This window comes from Dipteris shenzhenensis, chromosome 3 (genome assembly GCF_047967505.1).
Source record: "Dipteris shenzhenensis isolate YYH24624 ecotype China chromosome 3, Dip_SZ_1.0, whole genome shotgun sequence".
NCBI classification, from domain to species: domain Eukaryota; kingdom Viridiplantae; phylum Streptophyta; class Polypodiopsida; order Gleicheniales; family Dipteridaceae; genus Dipteris; species Dipteris shenzhenensis.
In genome coordinates, this window is record NC_141598.1 from 30,002,644 (window position 1) to 30,028,532 (window position 25,889).

Sequence of the window (25,889 nt, forward strand, 5' to 3'; positions counted from 1 at the left end):
GGAGAGGTGTCAGTAGCAGTCGTTGAAGAGGTTCGAAGAAAGCTCGGTGAAGAGGCTGGAAACGGGGCTCAAAATGAGCCACGAAGGTGGCTAAGAAAGGCCCAAAATAGGGCTGTAGAAGTACCCTAAAAGAGGGGTTTTTTTTTTTTTTTTTGGAAGCTTAGGACAACTAAGACACTTAGGGTAGTTAGTACAGTTCTAGCCTAGACCTTTAGGACTGTTAGGACACTGTCTTAGACCAACCTAAGCCAACCTTTAACCTTAGTTAGTACTAAGCCAAATTGACTAAACCTAACCTTACCCAATCACTAACCTAACTAAACCTAGCAAAGTAACCCAATCCACTAACTAGCGAGACCTAACCAGACCTAAACTAACCTAACCAACCAACCCATCCACTAGCCCACTGTAGTTCCCAGCAACCTTAGAGGCTAAGGTTTGCAGGGTGGGCAGCGCACGGGCGCGGATGGTGGCGTAGAGATGGCACGCACGGGCGAAGAGGCGCAGCAGTCGGGAGACGCACGGGAGCAGATGGTCAAATAGGATGGACGGTGACGGTAACGGAGGTCGATGGTGACAGGCAGAGAGGATGGACGGGTGACGGTAACGGAGGTCGACGGTGACGGGGATGATAGCAGGACTGTTGCGTTATTCTTGTTGGTGATCGGACGTAGGCCGACGATCAGAACTAGACATTTTGCCATATAGGGTAGCCCTCGTACGGCGACTTGCTCGTCATTTGTCCCACAGCTGAATTGGAGCTGTACGACCTGTTATCCATCTGTGCCCCAGACGAATTAGAGCTCGCTGGGATTGCAGATCTTATTGCTCGAGGTGTTCTACTTTTGCAAGGTCTAGCATCCGTCTGCTTCGTGGAGACTTTGTTTGAGAAAGCCGTTCATTCCAAAAGCCCTCTATTCCTTGCCATCAACAACATGAGAAACGACCAGCCATTCCTTGCCAATCACGTTACACGTTTTGGCCTGGTTGTCTACCAACACCTTGCTTTGGCTATGTTATTCACACAGTTGGTGTAACAGGTACTGAGATTCGGAGTGAAGGGGTGAAGGGGAAGCAAAGGTGCCAGAGTCGGTGCTCTGATACCAATGTAGTGAAGGTGAATGGGGAAGTGAGAGAAAGCCACGGAAGGCAGGGGGAGATAGAGAAGGAATAGGGGAGGGAAGTAGAGAGAACAAGACTGGAAGTACACAAGTGATGAAGGAAGCAAGGAGAAGTGGATTAGACGTCAAATCAATAGCCCCTTACAATCCTTTTGGGTTGACTTATATAGTCCCCCACAGTTCCCACATTTCCCTACTATTCTCCCATCTATTTCCCCCTTAAAATCCATCTTTTTCCCACCTTCATTACAGTTTACAGGAGACTGGGTCGGCAGCCCTATAAAAGGGCCCCTTGGCTGCCCTGTTTTCTCATTCAGTTTGCTCCTGCCTTCAGTTCTCCTACAGCTCCACTTCAGCCTCCTGTGCAGCCCCTGAGATCCTCAGATCTGGCCCTGCTCTAGCCTCAGTCCCTTGGCCATCAGTTCAGCCTGATCTAAAGGTGACCACGCAGCACAACAGTCGGAGGTTTGGACCAGCAAATGGAGAGAGGTTTGGACACTGTTTCCTCAGCTTTCTCAGCTCTCTTTTACAGTTTACACAGCTCACTCTCAGCTCTATATTTCAGTCATCTCTCAGTTCTCTCATAGGATCTATCACTTCTATGGTAAACAACGCTCATTCCTCGCTAAAGGTTTAAAGAAGGTCTTGCTGTGAATTACACGATCAGATAATCGTTGCATGCTACAATAACCATTCTATAATTCATCACCATTCAAACTGATTAATAAGCATCAATAGTTGGTAAAAGTGGAAAACACCTTCCAATATGAAGTAATAGAGTCTATGGTTGGTTAAGCACCTATAATTGGTACTGAACAAGGATAAAAGTGGAAATGGTATACCATAGTAGATTGTTAGCTACTCTAATATTGCATAAAGGTTGCACCTGCTCAACTCACTTATGTAATATATGAAGCATTTTGAAATGTAATAGAAAGACCTTGCCTAAGAAGTAGAGATTATATAATAGTAAATCTATGATGTGATATGAACTGACCAATTTGTGAATATCTGATGCATATCTGATGCTCCCTTCCTTAAAGGTGCATGACAAATGTAGGATCAATTATCCTACCAAAATTAAAGCAAGCAAACACAACTAAGAGCCTTAAAAAGAACTAAAACTTGCTTTCATTGTCCTCTTTGAAATCGAGGAATGGAGAATTCAACCTACGTGTGCAAGGTTCGTACATGTAAATCCTTGTCATAAAAATCAATGCTCTTGGCTAGGCCACGGGCAACTGCTACCTGTCAATAACAAATAATTTCAAATGATCAACAAGGACACAACCTTAAAAGCATATTTTAAAGGAAAAAACATGTTGCATGTGTCATGATGACAATGAAATATTGTAAATATTAAGAATAAAACACTTCAACAGTGCCTGCTCATATACATGCTGCCAAGTGATGGTAAAGCATCCTAGCTTTTGAACTCAACATGGCACTGTTTGATTTATAGATTGACGTAAAACGTTGTGACCTAAAGATGCACTACAGTCAAGACTCAGCCTGCATGTTCGCTTACACAGTTTGTAGAGTAGCTTAAGGATAACTATATATCATTCACCCATGTTGTAAGCTCGGTATTGTTACGGGATGTATCATGATAAAACAGAGTCACAAAAATTTTCCAAAGAGGACTCGAGGAAGAGCGGTACCCTTGAACTACTACATTCAGATCTTTGTGATCCACTGAATATCAAATCTATAGGAGAAAAAGTATACAAGCTGACATGCATTAATGACTATTCAAGGAAGGTATGTTTGTACTTCTAAAAGAAGTCTGAGACTCTGGCTAACAGATAAAGGGATAGAATATAACTCAACGGAATTCTTTGACTTTTGTAAAGATAAGGGAATTGAAGATAACAGACATTTCTCATATTCCCCAAGAAAATGAGGTTGTGAACTCATGAACCATAGGTTGGGTACGAAAATCAGGAGTAAGCTTAAAACTCAGAATATAGCTAGCTATATATGGACTGAAGCAATAAAAGTCAGTGTTTGTACATCTTCTCAACTGCTTTCACATGAGAACGTCTAACATGATTTCAAAAGATGGCAGAGCATCCCTAGTGATTACTGTCAAAAACTGATCGCAGTCTTTTCTGAGCCCATTAAGTGCAATTTGAACTAATCTTTCTATCTTAATCTCTCGACTCCAATAGATGGTCCATTGATCTGGTAATGTCCTTTACCCTGATCAAGCAATGTACAAAACTCCTAAGTAGGTGCTTATAGATGTAAAGCCTAAAATTGATCATATAATGATATTTAGCTGCAAGGCTTACGTACACATTTCCTAATGCCAACAGAAGAGACTTAATGTTAAAACAATTAAATGAACATTTGCTGGCTACATTGACGATCACGAGGCCTACAAGGTTTGGAATCCTAAAGCAAGAAAGATCATTACTAGTAGGAATGTGATCTTTGATGAATTAGATATTGGTTGCACTTCATAACAAGATAAATCATTCTATTATATCACCGATCAGTGGAGAAGAAGAAGACGAACCAGTATTGATGAAGAGGAACCTGAGTCAAAGATCGTGCTTAGATGGTTTTACAAAACTATTCAAGAAGGGCAAGCTATAGATGAACCCTAAACAAATGAGGATGGACTCAGCAGACCCTAAGAGAAAAGAAGGGCTCTTGATAGGCTTAATATGAGTTGCGCTTTAATGGGAAAAATCAAAGATATATGTAAGCCTGAAAGATATGGAAAGACCAAAGACAATCCCAAGTGGCAAGAAGCCATGAAAGAGGACAAGACTTGGGAATTACTAGATTTACCACCAAGTAAAACTTCCATTCAAAATAAATGGGTCTACCAAATTAAATTGAAACTAATGAAAGTTTAGAAAACTATAACGCTGGATTGGTTGCAAACCCAAAAAGAAGGCACACATTATGATGAGACCTTTGCACTAGTAGCTAAACACAATACTGATGAAACTAGATAGGAGGCATGCTAGGCTAGGCTAGATAGCAAACATAATGAAATGGAAATGGAAAGCAAAAGGAAATGAAATGCTAGAAAGAATTGAACAACCAAAGAAAAGTACTTACATAACCAAAGATGCTTGAGGCTTGATTGATTTGACAAGTGAAAGTACAATGCCTTTATAGAATACACACACACACACACTTAGTACCAAATGTAGATGGGATAACTCCAAATATGACACGTGGCACTCCTAGACACCTAGTACTATAAAACTCACACTAGGACTCGTTAGAACACACCAAAACTGACTCAACTTGACTCCATTTCCTAACACTCCCCCATGGAGGAAAGGTGAGTGACTACTGGGATGAAAACAAGAACATGACAATGACGGTCATCGAGCTGTGCAATGACGATCTAGAACTAGACATGGCTCCCATGCTAACTCAGAGGCAAGTGAGCATGGCTCAGAGGCTAGTGAGCATGATATAGACTTAGAGGCTCAACTAGCATGGCTCAGAGGCTCATCATGCATGGATGTATGACCAACTCAGAGGTCTAGAAGACCAATGCACCAACATCTTGGAACCCACATGCCAGGCCTGATAAATAGACCTATCAAGATTCAAAGCCAATGCATGGCTCCCACAGTACATTCCTCTCCTGGGTCCACGGACTAATGAGGGACATGGAGCCACACACCATAGAAAACCCATACATCATTTTAGGAGGACTATCCAAGGCAGAGAACCTTTATTGACACAACACACATGATTTATTGAATTCATTTTTGGAAAACATCCCCAATACAGAATACCCAAATACAACATGCTTAGAAAATAAATGGATCATTGAGAGAGAGAGAGAGAGAGAGAGAGAGAGAGCAGTGAGAGCATGAACTAGTGTCGGAGGTTCGTCATCTTCTCGTCACTACTGGCGGCTGCAACCCAATTGGCATGGTCCTTAGTTTGCTGTTTGGCAAGCTTTTGGTAGCATCTGCCCTCCGTATGACCAAGCTTGTTACAAAAGATGCACTTGAGAGGCTTGAATGGATTTGTCTTTCCATGTGCTGGTGGAGGCCTGGGTTTCCATTTGCTGGTGGAGGCAAGAGCCTCTGTAGTATATGAAGAAGAGATCGGAGATTCTTTGTTCCGGCAATCTTTTTCGGGAAGAAGAGTCACCATATCATCAAAGGTAGTCGTGGCAAGCCCGCAGGATGGAACTTGTTCGTGGAAGAGGCAAGAGTAGATCTATATCAAGCATCTTGATTGACATCTTATGACTTATCCAAGCAACCAAGTCTCCCTTTCCTCATCCCCCTTCTCTTCCTCTTTCACCTCTTTGGCAAAAATCATCATACTCCGTTAACAACGACAATTTAATATGTGTATTGCTTTCCAAACAATGAGTTTATAGAGTAGGCAGAAATTTGCAGCAGTTTTTCTCCTTTTAGAAATGATAGCAGTCAACTCTTACACTGGTAAATCAAAATTGTCATATGAGAGGTATTTTTGTCAGGTACTAGCTGTTTTCACTGTAATTCAATTCAGCTTTACTGCCTTGGGACTTATTTCAGCAAGCAGGTACCACAAATTCGATAAGACGTACTCAAATGAGGTCTCCTCAGCTTCCCACCTGCTTGGGGCACTTTCAGTTTTTCTCTCAATCCTAGCAAGAACTTCTTTTCAGGGTTGCATTGAGATTAAACAAGTCCCCCAAGAGAGTAAATTCTTTTATACACACAAATCACATGCAGTTTCTCACGGATGTCTACCTCCACCATGATTTCAATGCCCTCAGGTACCTTAGGAGCATAGATGCAGATGATGAAACCGAGGTAGGTGTCACAAACATAACAAGTTGGCCGAGTCCTAGGGCATAATTCAAAACATGAAACTTTGCAACAAGATAATGGACTCCAAAACCAGAAGAACAGGCGCCTTTGGAGGCAAAACAAGAGTTATACCATCTGCAATAAAGTGACGTGATGATGGCTTTCACCAATAGGAGATCAGACACACCATCTCTAGCAAGCCACATGTAATGCTCTCTTTGAATTATGATGGTAAGAATGATCCTTTATTCCTGCCTGTTTGGATTAATCAATGCGATAGTTATTTTCAAAATGTCAAGGACTTTTGAGATTCAGAGGTGTCTATTAGCACTGATGCACTTAGGCTAGCAGACCATCAAATGGTGGCATACATGGACATGACTAAGCTGACCTACCTTCCAAATGACACTTGGTCTATCTTTTTTCAAATTTTTGCCACATCAGGGCATAGCACATCCGTAGGACTAGGTTGCAAGACAGTCATTAAATATTCCAACTGCTTTCAGCGGATCCATTCTCTTTATGGTCTCCAGCATGGCATTCAATGCTATGTTTACAGCTATTAACAGATTCTTATGTAAGAGAATACATAGAATTTTTTAATTGATTGCAGATTCTTAATGTGCATTTGCAGGAAATTTACATTGTAGTAGTTAGGTCTCGCAAATTCCAAACCTTAGGATGAAGAGGAGAGAAGTTGTCAAGTGGAAATTTGTGAATGTTTTGGAGTCTATAGGCAAGACAAGGATGAAGAAAAATAAATGCATTTGTTGAGAGAGAGCATGGGATGGAGCTCCCAGTGCAAAAGACATTTGTCGTAAATTGGAAGTGGGAAGAAGGGTCTAATCCTTCTCTGTGTAACAATGAAGAAGAAACTTCGTCATCCAAGAGACACTTAGTCTGTACTGTTGGCAATGGCAAGAGGCAAAAGAGTTTAGCAAAAGCGTAGGAACTACTTGCACAGACAAGGCATGGTATGCATGCAAGAAATTTTTTATGGTGAAGATATTGCCTTCAATAAGGTCAAGAATTCTCCTTTTCTTGGTATGTGCAAGACCATAGGAGACGTTGGGCCTAGTTTCATGCCTCCAACCTATGGGACATTTTCAGGAAAGCAATTGAATGGAGAAGTGAAACGTTTGGAGATGGACTTACAAAGTCTGAAAGAAAAATGGAAGAGGAATGGATGTTCTATTATCTATGATGGTTGGTCTAACACTAGGCAAATGCCTATTATCAATGCTGCTGCCTCCTCTATCCATGGCGTTATATTTTTAAAGTCAGTGGATACCAGTGAGCCATATAAGTCAGGTGAGTTTACCTTTGGGATTTTGAAAGATCCTGTGCATACACGTCCTACATTGACTAAGTGGACTACGGGACCCAGCCCTTATCCACTCAATTGGTAGGAGCAAACATTCTTCCTCATCCACGCAATGGGACCCCTTGGATTTCTAGTGACTAGTTTATTGAAACTATATGGATGATCCACCAAACTACCCCTGGCTTGTAGACTACCTTTCTCATACTCGCAAAGCAAGACGTTAGAGCACTAAATTGCACTGCCTAAGCGCATAAAAGGTCTATGCAAACTAAGTGGACTATGAGACCTAATCCTTGAGCACCTTTACATGAATACCTATCTCATCCAAACCTACCTAAGGTAACTTAATCCTACCTAGGGTTAGCTAGCTAAAACCTAGGTTAATCCCAAGTTGATTTAATGGTAATTAGCTCAATCTAGATTAATCAGAATCAAGGTTCATTTAAGTCAAAAAAATTCTCTCACAACCCAAGGTAAACTTTAAGCATATTTACATCCCTCTTAACTCAATCATTTGGAATTCAAATTGAACCCGGTTTGAACTGTAGTTTCACCCACTGAAAGTTCATGTATTTCAATCTACAAAAACAATTGACATTGTTATCTTTGCCTAATCACAGCACCATTGAAGTTACTTGTCCTCACTTTCTTTTACCATAACTTAATTTTTGTCCAAATTCAACTTGTCTCCATCAGCACCCTTAAGTACACCAAAAGCAACAATTCTAGAAGTGTATCAGCCTCAACTTCAACAGTTTAACATCCTTACAGCAATTATGGAAAAATCACATGATGATATCATATTTCTGAATTCAGATAGCATACTTTTGAAAATAATTATAAACGAGAATAAAGCACTCTAGCATCAACATTGACAACAGATCGAACATAAGACCTCCAAGAAAAGCAATTTGATTGGAATGAAAAGCAATATGAACACTGAATCCGATAAATTCCAATGTCAAAGAAGTTATGATTCCTATCATCAGAGATAAAAAATCTGCAGTAGTTGCACAAAAAGCACAGAAAAAACAAATTTACCAAAAAAAGTATGTCAAAAATCATTATGCTTGATACAAATGGACACAAGAGCAGACTCTTATAAGGCTCAAAGATTATACACATTGACATATAATCGGTCAAGAATGCTTGATATAAACGGAAACAAGACTAGACTATCTTATAAGGCTCAAATTATACACATCAAGTGACATATATCGGTCAAGAAGTCGAGAGAATAAGATAGCTTCAAATTATGCTTAACTGTCTCAAAAAAGATTATGGATCAAATTAAAAAAGATTATGATTAATTTATGATGGCAATGGTTACCAAGGATGCACCACCCACCTTAGAAATTACGTCTGACATGTTCATGGAAGAGAAACTAAGAAGAGACCACCACATCCATAAACAAGATTATTAGGCAAAGATACTTCCAGCAAAGGAGGTTTCCAACAAAATGCTCCAAGAAGAATCACAAGAAGTTACAATTATTGCAAAATCATGAGCCGAAATGCAAAAATGGGCAAAGATGCATTGCTAATGCAGTACAATAAAGTCGGTAATCAATAACAATAACAAAATCAAAATCAAGATCAGAATCATAATCGAAGGCAATCTGCTAATTATGCAATAAAAAACAGGATCAGTCCCTAGACAATGAAAGTCAACATAAAGTTCTCATTTCCCCATACGCAACCACAAAGAATCCAATCAAAGAGGACAAGCAGACTAAGAACATTTGATCGCTTGATTCAAGAGCCAATCATCACATGGCACAATCCAAAAGATTGGTGAACTATGTCCTAACAAAAAATGTCAACGCACCACACAAAATTAAAGCAATTAGCAATATTGTAGTGGTGGCACACTTTATGTTTCTATAATAGCACAAAATATTTTTTAATCAATTCAACAAGTATGACTGCACCATTAGGCAACTTGATAATTCTAATGTTATTATTGCACAAGAAGCCAGGATTGACATAATGCTTAAATTGTCCTCAGCCATGCCTATGCCTATGCTTTTTATGCCTATTCATCAAAGTTAGGATGCATATCTCAACGCATTATGGCATAATAGTCCTGGATACCTTAATCTCAAGAGCTTAATTCTTCTTAAGAGATGATTCACAAACATGTTGTATGAGTAAGCAACAACGACCATTGTTAGGAATTCATCCTCATGGGGAGACCTGTGGGTGATTAAGGTTTAAAAGGGTCCTTTTGCTCTAGTCTTATTGGTCATGATGAAGTATTTGGAGGCATGGTCAGTCCATGTGAGTAATGCATGGATGACAGTGTCGCTTCATTGCATGCATTTTCCTACGTAGTAGGAGGTCGTGATGAATCATCCTCATTCTAGCTATCTCCAAAAGTTGGTTTGAGGGTCGACTCCTGCGAGCTCAGGAAGGTGGCGTGACCTTTGGCCTCTATGCAGAGTTGAGGGCAGGAAAGCATGCAGCTGGTCTTGATCTCGTGAGGCGACAACATACTGTCGGTGTTGATGCTTGATATCGTGGGAAGCAGCTCGACTTTTTGGTGTGAAGTTGTAGTGTGTAGTGGCCATCTATGGATGTACGGAGCAACAAGCCCAAGGTAGGGATGAGCTCTTGCTGATGATAATAGATTGAGTTATCTCTTGTGGGAGTTATTGAGTCATTTCCATTTCGGTTCTCTTTTAGATGCTCTTGCTTTCATCTCGGTTATGCTTAGTTAAACAAATTGCTTTGCATGCACCAAGTAATTAGAGGCGTTAAGCCATCAATGGTATCAGAGCGCGGTCATCATTTTATCCTTGTGATAATTGTTGTTGTGGTGCTTGCATGTCTCGGTCTTCTGCACTGTGGTGGCTGGACATCAAAATCGTGAAGCGACTAAGGAGTAAACGACGTAATCAAAGAAGTTCTCTACACGTACTTGCAAAAGCTTGCTTCAGAGTAATTCTCAACCCTCAGAGATTGTGAGCATGGATCCATCTAAGAAGGATAAGCATGGAGCTATCCTCGTCACCTTTGATGGAAAAAAATTTGCATCTTGGCAATTGGCCACTCGTTTGTCGTTTATGCACAAGGGGTTATGGAGAATTGTCTCAAGGGCAGAGAAGAAGCCAAAAGAGAGGTCTCATGACGCAGATAAGATACCAATGTGGGAGCAAAAAGACGAGAAAGCGCTAGAGTATTTAGGTAGAGCTTTAGGGCCAAAGTATTTTCACCATTTGGACATCAAAGCCAGTGCAGTAGAGAATTGGCAGACTTTGGAGACTCTTTACAATGCGCATGAAACACTCCAAGTCTAACTTCAAGACCTTTTCGACTTACAAATGGTTAAATCGGAAACCTTGGGAGTCTTCAATCGTATGCAACCTTGGGAGTCTTCCTCAATCGTATGCAAGCGCTCCTTAGACAGTTGAGTGATCTCAGAGCTCGGGTAGAGGACGAAGACAAGAAGGCAACTCTATTGAAAAGGTTACCTCCTAAGCAGTTCGGTGAAATTGTACGTATACTACGCTTTGACGTCGACATGGACTTTTTGGATTGTGTAAGCATGCTTCTTAGTGAAGAGAAGCGCAATAGTTTCACTTGGCTCGATGGGAAAGCATATGCTGCTAGTGATCAAAGGAGGAAGCAAGGACGGGATACACGTAAAAGCAACTACTGTGGCAAGGACACATTGAAATATTTTGCTATACCAAGCAGCGCAACGAGATCCTAAAACTAAATAAAGGTAAAGAAAAAGCACTTGTGGCAGACAATAAAGAAGAAACAACTATGCTGGCTGAAGCTGATCATCTCAAAGATCAAGACTGGGCTTTCCAAATTGCGTTTACTATCGGGTTTCGAGCTCTTTGTGAGCACATGATGATTGAGCTCTTTGTGAACTTCATTTGCCTTGAGTTGCTCTTTGTGAGCACGTAGTTGCAGTTCCAATGTTCTTGTGTGCATGACTTTTTATTTGATCTCCCATTTCGGCTGCGGGAGGGTTTGTTAGGAATTCATCCTCATGGGGAGACCTATGGGTGATTAAGGTTTAGAAGGGTCCTTTTACTCTAGTCCTATTGGTCGTGATGAAGTATTTGGAGGCATGATGATTGGTCCAATGTTGAGTCCACGTGAATAATGCATGGATGACAACATGGCTTCATTGCATGCATTTTCCTACGTAGCAGGAGGTCGTGATGAATCGTCCTCATTCTAGCTATCTACAAAAGTCGGTTTGAAGGTTGACTCCCGCCAGCTCAGGAAGGTGGCGTGACCTTTGGCCTCTATGCAGAGTCGAGGGTAGGAAAGCATGTGGCCTTGATCTCGTGAGATGGCAATATACTGTCGGTGTTGATGCTTGATATCGTGGGAAGCAGCTCGACTTTTTGGTGTGTGAGTTGTAGTGTGTGTCTTGTGTGCCTTTGTGGCCATCTATGGTTGTACTAAGCAACAAGCCCAGTAGGGATGAGCTCTTCCTGATGATAATAGATTGAGTTATCTCTTGTGAGAGTTATTGAGTCATTTCCATTTCGGTTCTCTTTTAGATGCTCTTGCTTTCATCTCGGTTATGCTCAGTTAAACAAATTACTTTGCATGCACCAAGTAATTAGAGGCATTAAGCCATCAACATCCTTCCTACTTCATGGTCAAAGAGTTCATACATTCTCTAGATCATACAATTCCATATTTATGGTTATACCTCGACACTTTCTGTGAAGAGAGCTTGAGCTTTTTAGTTCATCAAATCAAACGTTGTGCTCGTCTTTCTTTTTCATTTCAGTTTCTTCTTTCAAACTAAAATGAAATTATTTATATGTCGGGCATGATGTTGTCAAGGAAACTTCATTTCTTTCTTGAAGCCAAAATATATATATACTTGATGCTCTCGAAGAATTCCACGCACTTGTGGACCATGGAGGAGAATAGAAATCCAATGAGATGAAAAATAAGGCTCCAAGATTCTATTGAGGTGAAGTATGCCCAACAGTAGTATACTTAAGAAAAGGATTCCTGCACAACAGTAGTATACTTGATGAACAGGAGTCCAATTGCAATTTCACAAAGCACAATTCCAAAAGAAACTTTCACGAGTGTCTAGCCTTCAATTAATCATTTCAGAGTATTTGCCTCGCTTGCTTATGCCCATGTTCCAAATAAATTCATAAACAAACTTGATGTCAAATCCATTTAGTGTGTCTTACAAGCTACAACGACCAGACTTTATGATCAAATCAAGAGAAGTTTTTCAAGAATGTTTATTGATAAGAATTCTTACTTTAATCGGTCTATTTGAAGTCAAACATCAACTCACGTCTAGGTTTGATATGAAAGACATGGGAGATCCCCACTATTTTCTCGGCATAGAAATATGGACATATGAAAATGGCATCATTGGAGAGTCTTCCATCACTCATAGGACTACAGAACCAAGATAATTTAGTTGCCATGCCTTGTCACATGTAAAACTTGTTCGGGGATATTTCTAGAAACCCAAGTGCCACATGGCAACACCAAAAGGTGATACATCTGAGATTGCCCTAAAGTCTGCCAGCAGTAGAACAAAATAATTGGCCTGCCCAAAGGGGACAGTAGCCTACATAAACTCCCATTGGCAGCTCTCATGCTGTACTTCGGCCTTACCAGCTTTCAACCATTTGTAGAGAAGTCTTTACGGGAGCCATCCCTTCCAAATTTGAGCAGTTCACCAGATGGGGGCTCTTCAACCCTTGCAGTCTTCATGATGATGTACTTGGTGATGCCCATCTTCACTATATTTTGGACGAATGTGTAATAAAGTTAATTTAGGAATTGCCACTCTCCAGTCTATATCTTTCATATTCGGCATCACTTCTGCTCAGTTATCTCTCCTAAGCATGGCTCCCATGCTTTTTACAATTGTCATTGTCTTAAAAAATAAATTCCCATTAGATTACCAACCCACATGAAAGTAAGTTCATGCTTCCAATGGGTGACTTACATAAGCTATTTTTCCTAATTGCATTGCTCTGTATGGGTTGTTTCTTCTCAATATCTATAATGCTAACAATCAAAGGATCAAAGTGCAAGCATCCGACAACCTCAAAGAGAAGTTTCAAACATGGAATTACCCTTAGATCTAAAGTTTCATATTATTTATCAAAGGGTGAAAATGGACAAAAATAGTGGATACCAAGGAGGGCTGGCCTGAGACAAAAGCAAGCCCTGCCCATCCACCTTCACCTACACCAGCATCTTGAGGGCAAGCAGTATAAGTAGTACCTGCCAAAAAGAGACCTGTTCTTTGTTAATATTAAAAGGCAGGAAGTTCCCTTCAATTGATCCTAACGATCCTCTTCACAAATAATTACTCTCACAATTTCATTTACGTAAGTAACTGAGTAACAAGGAAGAATTTTAAACATCAGTGCATAAACTCAAGATATGTAGATTATATTCTAGCCAGTGCTGCCTAATTTCAATAGAGAGAACATCCATCTAAAAATATGCCATGTTTCCGAAAGAAATGGACTATAACAATATCATAGCATTAATGGATTTGAAAGTGCAAAGGAGCAAGCGCGTGGAGAAGCACGACATAAAGTGTGTATTCCATGATGAACTAGCAACAAGGTACATAGAGTTGCCTTATGCAGGCTAACCCTTAAAGTCAAACCTTAGGTTGGCTAATCTACATAACTTTACCATTGTAATTGTTCCTTTAATTTATGGTTGAATACATTCGTCTATGAGGATATAGCAGCATATGGGAGGAAACCTAAAAAGTCAAAATCTGATCTCTCAACCCTAATCCTCCTTTACACTACTAACTAGGTACCTAGAATTGCTAGTTACATACTAGTTAGCTACTTAACAGCTACTTTCCTACCTAGCACTGGTAGCTACATAGCCAACACTACTACTTAGTTACCTAGCATTGCTAATTTCATGGCTACTTGGCACTGCTAGTACCTAGCTAGCAATTGATTGTTAGCTATGTAGCACCATTAGCTAGCTATCTTGCATTGCTATAGCTACGTATGTAGCATTGCAAGTTTGCTACCTTGCACTGCTAGTTAGCTATTTAGCACTGCTAGATTCTTAGCAAGCATTTGTTGTTAGCTATTAGCATTGCTAGTTACCTAGCTAGTATTTTTGTTAGCTATTAGCGCACTAAACAGTTATCTAGCATGCTAGCTAGCTATCAGCACTGCAAGTCAGCTATCTTGTAGTCCTAATTACCTACTAAGCACTGCTGGTTTCGTCCCTAGCACTCCTAGTTACCTACTTAGCGACCGAGCACTACTAGTTTCCTAGCTAGCATTATTACTTGGGTGTCTAGCATAATAGTTAGCTACTAGCACTCGCAGCCAAGTACCTAGCACTGGTAGTTACATACTAGCAGAGTGTCACGACTCACCTTAGCAGTGCTAGCTAGCTATCTAGCACTATAAGTTAGCTATTGTGCACTGCTAGAGCTAAGTAGTATCATTAGCTATCTAGTACTACGAGGTAACAAAAAGTAGTGCTACTTACCATGGACCATTACTAGCTAGCAATACTTCTTTGCAAGAAGCAGTACTTCTTTGGTGCATCTAAAGTTTTAATGTAATGTTCCACAATGCACTCGTTGATGAGCATTCTTTGAACTTGTTAAAACCATATTTTGTGCCATAGTTGAAAAATAAAGGCATATGTCCATGTGCGGCTGCATCTATCACGTATAATTTTCATTATAGAAGCACTTACTCGCACTGGTCAATCATGTCACTATAATAGTGTTATCAATATGTTGAAGGAGCACATGTCAAAGAAATTTTGGGCATAATGTTTGCTAGGGCCAACCAAAGGTGTAATTAGAGAATGGTAGGCTCAGTAAGGTTAACGCACATTAGTTAACCTTAGGTGGTCCCGTTACAGAATAGTAGGTTGGTCGTTGAGTCAATGTTGAGACATGCAATACACATGTGATGGCGCATGCTTTAGGTGAGCTGATAACATGAGAAATTATGTGAGGTTCAAGGGTAACTTCATAGCTGTGGAAACTGAGCCAAACTTTGAAAACTACCAAGTAGGACGTAGGTGCACCTCAGGCAGTTCCCAATTTTCAGCACACCAAATGAATCTTGCTAATGTTTGCTAGCACTGTAGCCTGCAAGCAAAATTTTGTATCGTCTGCATGGACCAGCCATTCATCACCAAAGGGCTGGCGCCTGTACACACAGGAATGTGGGTTTTGGTTCCCGGTCTCCAATTGCAGAGGATACATATTGGACTATTTGTGAAGAGTTGAGAGCAATCAGTTCATGAGCTTTACACAATGGAGTCATTTCTAGCTCCATTACACGCCAATGCCAAGCTCCATTACAAGCACATACTTCTTCCATATGCAGATTGAGCAGCACATAATATTAAAGCTAAGCCTACCTTTCTCCACTGCTCCCAAGCATGAAACCACGATCCTACCACGGGAATCTGCTGTCCCTAGCAAGACACTTCCATCATCTGCACAATTCATCTCAGTATAATACATGACAAATTAATGTAACGTCATGTACAATATGTGTATACCATGTGGCAGTACGTAGCCTCAATGAAATCAAACTACCAGATGGCTGGAAAATTGACATACTTACAAGTTGGCTGAGAAATGGACACAGACTGAATCTCAGCACGATGTGGAGAGAAATTAAATTGGTTAATTTCAAATGTCTGCGCACAACATTACTGTCTCCATTACACATGGCTCACAAAGTTACAAACCATCTAATAGCTCCTTGCAGGCAACATTTACGTACAAGGAAGAAGTTCATATCAACAGCAAGGATAAAGAAAAGGCACATCAAAGAAAACCATGCGAGACCTGCACATCTGTTGGAATCAGGAGGCTTTCCTTCCCCTCTATCACAACCTTGTCGTCCAGAAGCAACTGGATTATTGAAGGAAAGAAAAACCTTGATGAGCCATCCACACAAATCTAGCTAAAAATGTACTTAAAAATCACGTATAAGAGAGTTGCTTAAAGATGCAGCACAGACAAAGTACTTTTACAAGCTACCAATTGCACATTATGAACATATTGGCGCATTTATGACAACAATCTTGTTCCTAATCAAAGGAGCCCCATTCAATATGAACATGAAAGCACATGCAACAAGCCTGGTCGCCATTTCAAATATCATCAGCACTAGAACCTTCACTATTGCCTAAACTGAAGACTCGCACTACTCTCAGTTTACCTCAAGACCACTAATAGAACTGGAAAGAGACTGCAACAGAGAAGGTTGTCAAAATGAACTTCAATTTTATCAAAGGTGAATATGAAAGAAACCAACAAACCGTGATATCAAAGCACTGAGGCTTTACCAGCCGTTGCACATACAACAAAGGCATTCACTCACGAAAACTCTTTTTTTTTTGCCCATACATGGCCTTCTGGCCTTTCTATCCTTAAGAAAATGCCCTGCGCATGGCTATGCAAGGCCACCATAGCTCTTCTTAGGTGCAAGGGATCAAGAGCTCCTCAATAATTGGTCGCTTGAGACTCAGGATGGTTTAATTGGCTCACCACCTATCCACATAAAGCTTCCAAGACTTTCATACATTGTTGTCCTGATCATTCTTCTCAATTCAGGACATCCTATTATGATTGGCTCACTGCGTATGCACATCATGCTTACAAAAAATTCATGCATTGCTCTCCTAATCATCCTTTTCACTTCTGGACCTATCATCCTAGCAGTTACATGTTAAACTGCTTCTGTCAAACATGAGACAGGTGAGGCAAAAAAATTCTATGCATTGGCAACACAAGACACAGTCACCTCACAAGGCAGGAAATTAAAGGCTTTGCGTAAGATTGAAAAATGGGTTATCACGATCAATTCCAAATGCCTAAATATAATTAAAGAAACTGCCCAATGAAGCCATGCAAAAACAAGAGCCCAATCTTTGATAACATCAAAATCTTGAGTGTGAGGGTCCTCTTACCAAAATCAGCTTCAACTGTGAGCTGTAACCTGCTCAGCCCATCTCCCCTGCCTCCCTTCTTCCTGCCGCCACGTCCTTCTCTTCCTTCAAATGCTAGTTCACCAGTCACGGGTGTCTTCAGTGGTTTGATCTTTCACCACCAGTGGTGTTTCCAGACCTCACTTAAGCCAAGAGATCAAAAACAGGGGCAGGGGTTCTGCCACTACATCAGCGAAGCAATTCCGGTCTCACGCAACCCATAAATGAGGGTTGTTGGCTGGAACATTCAAGGTCTAGGCGGTGTTCCTCATCGCTGCCATAGAATCTAGATAGCTGGTCCGTCATCAACTACATCCACTGGTTTCAGGTGGGCCAATTGATATTCTTTTCATATGGAAAAATAAACTGGATGATACAATCTCCAGGAGATCTGGTAAACTTCTTTCTTTTTTGTCTAGTGCAGTCCGTACTAGAGAAGGGACATGCATTTCAGTTTCAGCCTTTACTCTCCCACTAGTTGTGGGGCATGGTGTTATTTAACCTCTCTAGATCTTAGTGGGTTATGCTTTTGATTGGTGGGCATAAGATTGGTTTTCTTGATTTTTATGCACCCAGCAATAAGGGAAAGCGTATTTAGTTCTGAAAGGAATTGTTGTCTTGGATTTCGGAGGTAGCTTCATGGATCTTTGAAAGCGGCTTCAATATGCTCGAGATGCATAATCATAAAAGAGGGGGGCAAGAAGGAGGCAGTCATTCTCTGGAAAGGACTGTTTGGGATATATGAGTTTTCACTTCAGAGGCAAGGATTGTAGGCTTGATGATGCCTTCCAAATTTATCCTATTTTTCTGGTTGAATAGGAGACATATGAGGCCCATCCATGCTTGTATTGAGAGATTTCATGTTGATGATTGGGCCTTGGAAAGAGGTTGGACAGTTTGAATTGTCCCAAGGTTCTCCATCTCTAATCATTTCCCGGTTACTCTCACTCTCTTATCCTCAATCGACTTTGACTTCTATCTGCTCCTTTCAGCCTCTCTCTCTCTCTCTCTCTCTCTCTCACAGAGGCTTCTTGCCACCACAACAAACTTATACATCAACGCCCCCCTCTTAGGTTTGACACCCTCGTCGGCTCCCTCATCATGAGCTCAGAGAGTTTCTCTTTATGTACCGACACCATTATGATCAAGATTATGGAAAAAAAATTTGTATTCGTCATGGGTGTTGATGCCCTCTTAGTGGCTCCACCCCCTAGCTCATTGTATCAGTTATTTTCATCTTATAGACACTTTTTGGTCTTCCAAAGACTTTTAATCTTTCTTTCTTTCTTTCAGCCCATCCCGCAACCCTCCCCCCAGCCCGTCACTCAGCCCTCATTAGCAGGTCACCGTTAAGGCTCTATCCCGATTCCCACCAAGCCCCCGTTTAGCAGGTCGTCGAAGAGCAGGTAGTGGTTAAAGGGGGTTGCGCTGCCAAAGAACGTAGAAGCAGGCCGCAGGTTCCAAAGGGGGCCGCTGCCACCAGGAAACCCTAACAGCGCCACTAATCAACAGTTTCGAAGCAGCTCCAAAAAGCGGTTCCGGTTCGAGTTCACTCCAAGGTTCCAGCAAAAGTCTTTCTTTTCCTTCCCCTAACCCTAAGCTGGGCTGAAACCCCTAACCCAGCCCAGGGGTTAGCGTCAGCCTTAGGGTTCGTCAAACATGGCCAGCATAGAGTGGCCTAGCCTGTCCTCAAAATACCCTTTTACCCCAGTGACTTCAACCAACAGAATTCCGTACTCCACAATTGCAGCTAAGACGCCCCCTCCATATTCACATACATTCTACCTATGAATCATCCCATCATTCATACACATGAGCAGGATTTTTCCTACAGCAGGAGGTGAGAGAGTTTAAGATGCATTTGGCAACTGTGAAAGCTAAACTCCAGGTTCTTCAAGGACCAGGCAAGCAGGCAGTAATAGATGAGGTAGTGAAAGCTTGCAAGGCTTCTCCCCCTACCCCTCAACTAGTCTCTACAGTTAAAGATCTTGTGCACAGTAAAGTACAAACAATTAAGAAACAAGTGACTGTGGAGGTTGATACAAAGGAAAACAAAAGTGACATTCAAGATGAGATCAAGGAACATGAAGCCAGACATGTCAACACACTAAAGAGATTAGGGTGGGAGGACTCCCTGAAGGTTGGTATAAAGAGGAGGTTTCCTTTAATGAGACTTGGCACATGTCAAAGCAACCACATCCAACATTGAATGGAGGGTTGACAATAATGTGACAACGATGATGGTGGATATACACTCACAAGAGACTCTCAGTCTATAACTAATGTTTTGGTGTTCACCTTTTGGTGGTGTGTGTTTGTCCCATAGGCCCGTGAGGTCTCACAAGGACATTAATATATCTTTCTTTCTTTCTTTCTTTTCTATGTAGAGAGGGACCTCACTAGCTTACTTCTCCAATGTGAAATTTGTATTTGCAAGATGGTTTATGCTCTACCCCTGCCCTAGCAACAGCTCTTGCACACTTAGTGATTTCTATCGCTCTATTTCTTTTTTCTAGAAAAAGGTAGATTCTATTAATGCTTGAAAAAAACATACAACCAACTTCCAAAAGGAGCTGTCGATGAAAACAAAGAAAAGAAAACAGGTTGCCAACTACAAGAACAAACACCCGTTTCCGGATTTCATGGCTCATCATCGCCTATAGAGATTCCAAAACAGAAGCTAGCAACCATGGAGGTGGTCTATATGCCCAGCGAATACCCCTTGCAGAAAGGGTGCTATCACTCTATTGCTAGGACTAGGACACAAAGATGTTTTGAAGTAGGGAAGGCCAATTTGCCCGCAATGGCCTGCCTCGTAAAGGGAAAAGCAGAAGAGACTTTCAGATTGGAGGTTCAGAGATACCTTGACTGAGTTTTCTAATCATGCACATGAGTCTTTTTGGATTGATTCAAATGGGGGAAGAATAGTTTTGCACGGTCCTTTGATGCCATGAGTTTTTCATGCTTTGCATGATGCATTTCAACCTTGGAGGATCCACAGCATAGAGCAGTGATAAGCCTCTCCTTGAAACCCCAAGCATGGAAGCTCTTGCGAATGACATTTCCAAAAATCATCCACACTCAGGATTACACATAAATACGGCTTTATCAGCCAAATTCTGGACCCTTGTAAATCTCAACCACCTTAGAAGCGACAAGACCACCTCATTAGAGAGCATAGTTGAGACCTTACTGTTTTTTTCCTCAATCATAGCCTTTCCCTTCAAAGATTCCTCAGCTAGAGACACCACAAAGATGCCCCCATCTAAGGGATGGTAGATCCATCAAAGGCTGGCAATCATACCCTTATGGATGCATTCCTGCACGGCGCAAACCATGAGCTGGACCTAAGCACAATTTCCAATCTGAGTGATAGGCATGAAAACATCAAGATTACCACGTCGTTGGATAAATAGCTATCTTTTAAGTAGGTCCTCGTAAACAGCAAAACCACTATACTACCTGCCAATTTGGTCTGATTTGGCTTTCATGTCAAATTAATAAACCTCAAAATGTCAAAAAAATAAGCTCTGTCAAAATCAACACATTCTTTCTTTCAAAATCTTTTTGGAAAAGAGAGAAAATGTTGCAAATTGGAAGCATGAAAATGCTAACACAAATAATTGTAGAGTGTTACCTTTGCTTGATACGTACGAATTCCTGAAGCAAAGTACACGTGGCAAGACTTGTCACCAAAAACCTGTCAATAAAAAATGGGCAGAGTTAGGATACTGAATAAAAACAGATGGTCAAGGAACCTGAATAAAACAGCAAGCCAGCAAATGAGGATTGGTCTCTTAGTCTTCCTGTGCACTCCAGCTAACAAGCTTCAATAAAAGCCTCTCAAGGATGAATCGGTGGTGTCTGCAAAGTTTCAGCTGCTTTATTGACAGTGGTTGTTTATCTAGCGCTGTCAAATGATGAATCTTGACAGGGTCGATGTTGGTGTTAAAAGCACTATTTCTACCCTCTTATGACGTTAAGGTTTCCCTTCCATCTGCTTTTTGTGTCCTATTCTTTAAAGAGGTGCGTCAACATATTAGTTGAAATTTTTTTTTGACAGTCTTATATGTAGCAAGATTGAAACACATTAGGAGCTGCTACGTCTAATGACCTAATATAAAATGCAAGATAAACTAAGTTTTTGTGTTATTCTAGCATAATGGTTATTGCATGATATGAGATTGCAAGGTAAAAGGTAAACTAGGTTTGTGTCAGTAGCACATATTCTTGCAATAGGTACTTGTTAGAGTGCATCTGCAAATGATCAGCGAAATGCCTGCTCGATGAAGTGATACAAATTGCTATCCTCATAATGCAAGTCCCTCATGTGGCACATGCATTGCTGTTCCCAACGTATAGTTAGCAACACAGGAAATAAGGCAGTAAGTGACATGATTTTTCTTGCAACATGTGATAACCCAATCATATCAGTGTTCCTCCTGCACAAGAGCCTCAGTTCAAGTGACATACAGCTCAAATGCACTATCAAAGGAGCAGAAGTGAATGTGAGCTATCCATTTCTGTCATCCTTATAACAGGTAGACTCTTCTTTAATATGCTGTATAGACTGCCAGCTTCCAAGGAAAAGCTCCAACAATCGCACCAGATTCCCTATGCATCTTAAGTTGTACAACCAGAATACCTACCTGTCACAACCAAAAACTACAAGCTCAGCCAAGAACACAAATTTGACGAATACAAAATAACAGGTGATGGCACGATGAATAACCGCCCAGCCATTTCTCTGGTTCAGCAAGCTCATCCAAATCTAACACGTGAGAAGTACCTGCATGCTGAATACCAAAGCCCACAATTCCCTAGATGGATCTAGTATGCCACATGTCTACATTTGAGGGCATCTCCTCAATGCATCATTTACCCCTCTCTTGGGATATCATTGAAATCGTTTGCCCCTTGGCACATTTAATGCATTTAGACCCCTTAGCCTTAGATCCACCTAGTCTTGTGCCATGTCACCCTCACCAAGGACCTTGACCTTGATTCCTTTTTTATCATTTACATGAAGCCCAAACAAATATAATACAAACATTGATCCTTTAAAGGAAAATGTCGATTGACCCTTCCGAGGTAATGTTGCCTCAACTTGAGCGTAACATTCCTTCCCTCTTCAGGCATTAGCGTCCTCGATTATAAAGTCTGGGAACACTCTCCGTAACTGGTATACGGATTCCCAAGTAGCTTCTGATAGAGGTAAGCCATGCCATGCAACCAACACCGTGGGTATCTTCCAATTGCATACTTGCATTGTTCCTCGGTCCACGATTCTTGTTGGTTTGCGTCTTGCATTATCCTCTATCTCCTGAAACAAAACAACACCCTCGATTAGTGAGTCACCTGTATCCAAAAATTTCTTTAAGCGAGAAACATGAAACACTTGGTGCACCTTACAACCCTGTGGTAATTCTAATTTATAGGCTACCTTGCCTATTCTTTTTAGAATTAACCAAGGCCCACAATGTCGGGGTGATAACTTAGCACACTCTCCTACAATCAAAGACTTAGAGTGCGAAGGAACTCTAAGAAAAACTTTTTCTCCTTCCTTAAATTCTCTAACGGATCTGTTTTCATCTGCATACGCCTTAGCTCTATCCATAGCTTGGCGGATGTTAGCTCTCGCAAGTGCTAGCATCTCCCGCATCTGAACCACAAAGTTCGCGGCACTAGGCACTTTCTGAGGTACTCCAACTGTAGTTGGATTCGTTGGTCTATAACCATAGTTCAGCTCAAACGGACTGAACCCTGTAGAGGAATGTCTTCTATCATTGTAGGCAAATTCTAACAATGGCAACCATTTGTCCCACGTATGTTGCCTCAATGAAGCATATGCTCTAAGCATATCCTCTAAAATTTGGTTGATTCTTTCTGTCTGACCATCCGTTTTTGGATTATCCCCACTACTCATTCCCAACTCAGTCCTTAGTGTCTCAAACACTGCAGTCTAAAAATGACTGGTAAATTTGACATCCCTGTCTGACACTATGGATTTGGGTAATCCATGCAAACAAAATATTTGTTTAATAAACAAATCCACCACTTGCGGGGCACTAACAAACTCTCTAATTGGAATGAAGTGAGCCATCTTGGTAAGACCATCAACTACCACAAGGATAGAATCATATCCACCTTGTGTCGTAGGCAGACCTACAATAAAGTCCATGGAAATGCTCTCCCACCTACCTAGTGGTATTTTCAAAGTTTGTAAAAGTCCGGGTGGCTTCATCCGCTCTGCCTTACTTACCTGACACGAAAAACAACGTGTCACATATTCATGAATATGTTTTTTCATTTTCGGCCAAAAGAAATCTCGCTTCACGAGATCATATGTTTTCTCGACTCCTAGATGTCCCGAACATGGGCTATCATGGCATTGTTAAATGACTCTCTGCCTGAGATCATTCTGATTAGGTACTACTACCTTGCCATTTCTTTTCAGCATACCATCTCTTATGGTATATCTTGCATAAATTTGGCCTTTTCTGCATACCATCTCTTATGGTATATCTTGCATAAATTTGGCCTTTTCTGGATGCCAGGTCACCCTTTTCCGGATGCCAGGTCACCCTTTTCCCTGGGTTTGAATACATGAGCCTTAGTGGACGAACTCGTCCATCTTTTGAGTTTCTCTAATCTCGGTCATTAGAGCACTTTCTAATACCGTGAAACTCATATTATGCATAATGCGTAACAACGCATTAGCAACTTTATTATCCTTCCCTCTTCGGTACCGAATCGTCAAGTTAAACTCCTGCATGAGTTCTATCCACCTAGCTTGGCGGCCTCTTAAGTCAGGTTATTTACAAAAATGTTTCTAAGTATCATGATGAACATCAACATAAAACTCTGATCCATATAAATAATGTCTCCATGTTTTCAGAGCATGGATAACAGCATACAACTCTAATTCATGAGTTGGTCAATTTCGTTGAGGGAGAGAAAGCTTCTTGCTTTCAAAGGCTACCGGCCTTCCCTCTTGGAGGATAACTACTCCTACCGCAATGCCACTTGCATCGGTTTCAAGGAAAAGCGGTTTCTAGGAATCAACTATTTTTAACACTGGTCCTGAGACCACAGCTTGTTTTATGGTGTTAAAACTCTCCTGTTGATTCTGTCCCCATTTAAAAGCTACTTTATCTGAGGTCAGATCAGTCAATGGCGATACTATTTCGGAATATCCTTTGATATGCCTTCGATAAAATTAGACAAATCCCAAGAATGATCGCAAAGCAGTCAAACTCTGAGAGATAGGCCAAGTCAGTATCACAGCCACTTTCTTTGGATCCATTTCTACTCCCTCAGGAGTAATAATGAATCCTAAATATTCAAGTCTTACCATACACAGTACAGTTTTCCTTTTATTTACATAAAGACTGGCTTTCCTCAAAGTATTGAACACTATTCTTAAGTGTTCGTGATGCTCAGCAATACTTTTGCTGAACACAAGAATATCGTCAATAAAATGTACTACAAACTTTCCGATATACGTACGTAGTAAATCGTTCATAAGCATGATGAATGTAGCTGGAGCATTGGTAAGTCCAAACGGCATTACCAAAAACTCATAATGTCCAAACCTGCTTCTAAAAGCGGTTTTATGCACATCCTCAGCTCTAATACGGATCTAATGGTAGCCACATTTAAAATCTATCTTACTGAAAATTACGGCCCCATGTAACGCATCTAACAAATCATCGATCCAAGCCATCGGATACATGTGCTTAATAGTGATATTATTCAATGCTCTGTAATCTATACAAAGGCAAAAAGTATTATCTTTCTTTTTTTTTAATAATCACTGGCGAAGCAAAAGGTGAGAAACTGGGTTGGATCTACCCCAGCTTGAGGTATTCTTCCAGTTGTCTTCGTACCTCTGCTTCTTCGGTAAAACTTAACCTATAGGGAGGTCTATTTACAAATTCTACCCCCGGGATTAGTTCAATCTTATGCTGAACATTCCGCTCTAGGGGTAACCCATAAGATAACTCATCCCTAAAACAATCAAAGAACTCCTCTGCTATTTGATCAACCAACTTGACCATCTCTCCATTTTGGGTAACATCAGTGCTAGCCGAAGGACCATCAATCGGCTCTACCGACGCTGTACAAAGAAACAAAAACTCTTCTTAAGCTTTTCGAACTTCCATTACGGAAACCAACAGTCCTTGAGGTATATCTTTTTCACCCCGTAAGACATATAGCACATCATTCATCTTGAATTGATAAATGTGCTTCTTCCAATCTATGGCTGGATTCTTCCTAGAAGGCCAAGCCTTACCCAGGACTATGTCAGCGTGAGCAAGCTTTGTCATTTCAAAATCAAGCTTCTCAGCATAGTCCTGAATTTGAAGTTCCAACTGGGTAACCCTTTGGTCCCATACTTCATTTGAACTTCCGTCTGCCATTCTGACTGTATATGCATAGTCAAATGGGCTAGTCTTTAATTTCAGCCTCTTTACAAGCTTGGAGTCAATTACATTGTGCGTTGACGCAGAGTCAAACAACACAATGACGTCATGATTAACTACTTGCCCCTTCATCTTAATTAACTCCGTATCGTTAAAGGCTGTATACCCCGTTGATGCGGGCTTTGACAGGACATTATCAGGTGCACTAGTTACTAACTTAGCAGCAAAAACACATAACAAAACAGGTACTGACCTTTGAGAAGAT

The 25,889-nt window shown here is 40.9% G+C and overlaps 1 protein-coding gene across 4 annotated transcripts in view; it reads right to left on the reverse strand.

Moving 5' to 3' along the window:
• Window positions 1–25,889, reverse strand: part of LOC147903638 (uncharacterized) — a 143,107-nt gene that overhangs the window by 106,921 nt on the left and 10,297 nt on the right. For 2 of the 4 annotated variants that reach the window (XM_087372898.1, XM_087372900.1), the window contains exons 2-6: window positions 20,836–20,898; window positions 15,827–15,902; window positions 15,618–15,695; window positions 13,384–13,472; window positions 2,296–2,369 (exon numbers count right to left, since the gene is read on the reverse strand). In XM_087372898.1, coding sequence (XP_087229024.1) covers window positions 2,296–2,369; window positions 13,384–13,472; window positions 15,618–15,695; window positions 15,827–15,902; window positions 20,836–20,898 — 380 coding nt within the window. Of the gene's footprint in view, window positions 1–2,295; window positions 2,370–13,383; window positions 13,488–15,617; window positions 15,696–15,826; window positions 15,903–20,835; window positions 20,899–25,889 lie in introns of all 4 variants that reach the window. The other 2 variants (XM_087372897.1, XM_087372899.1) reach the window with 1 other exon arrangement.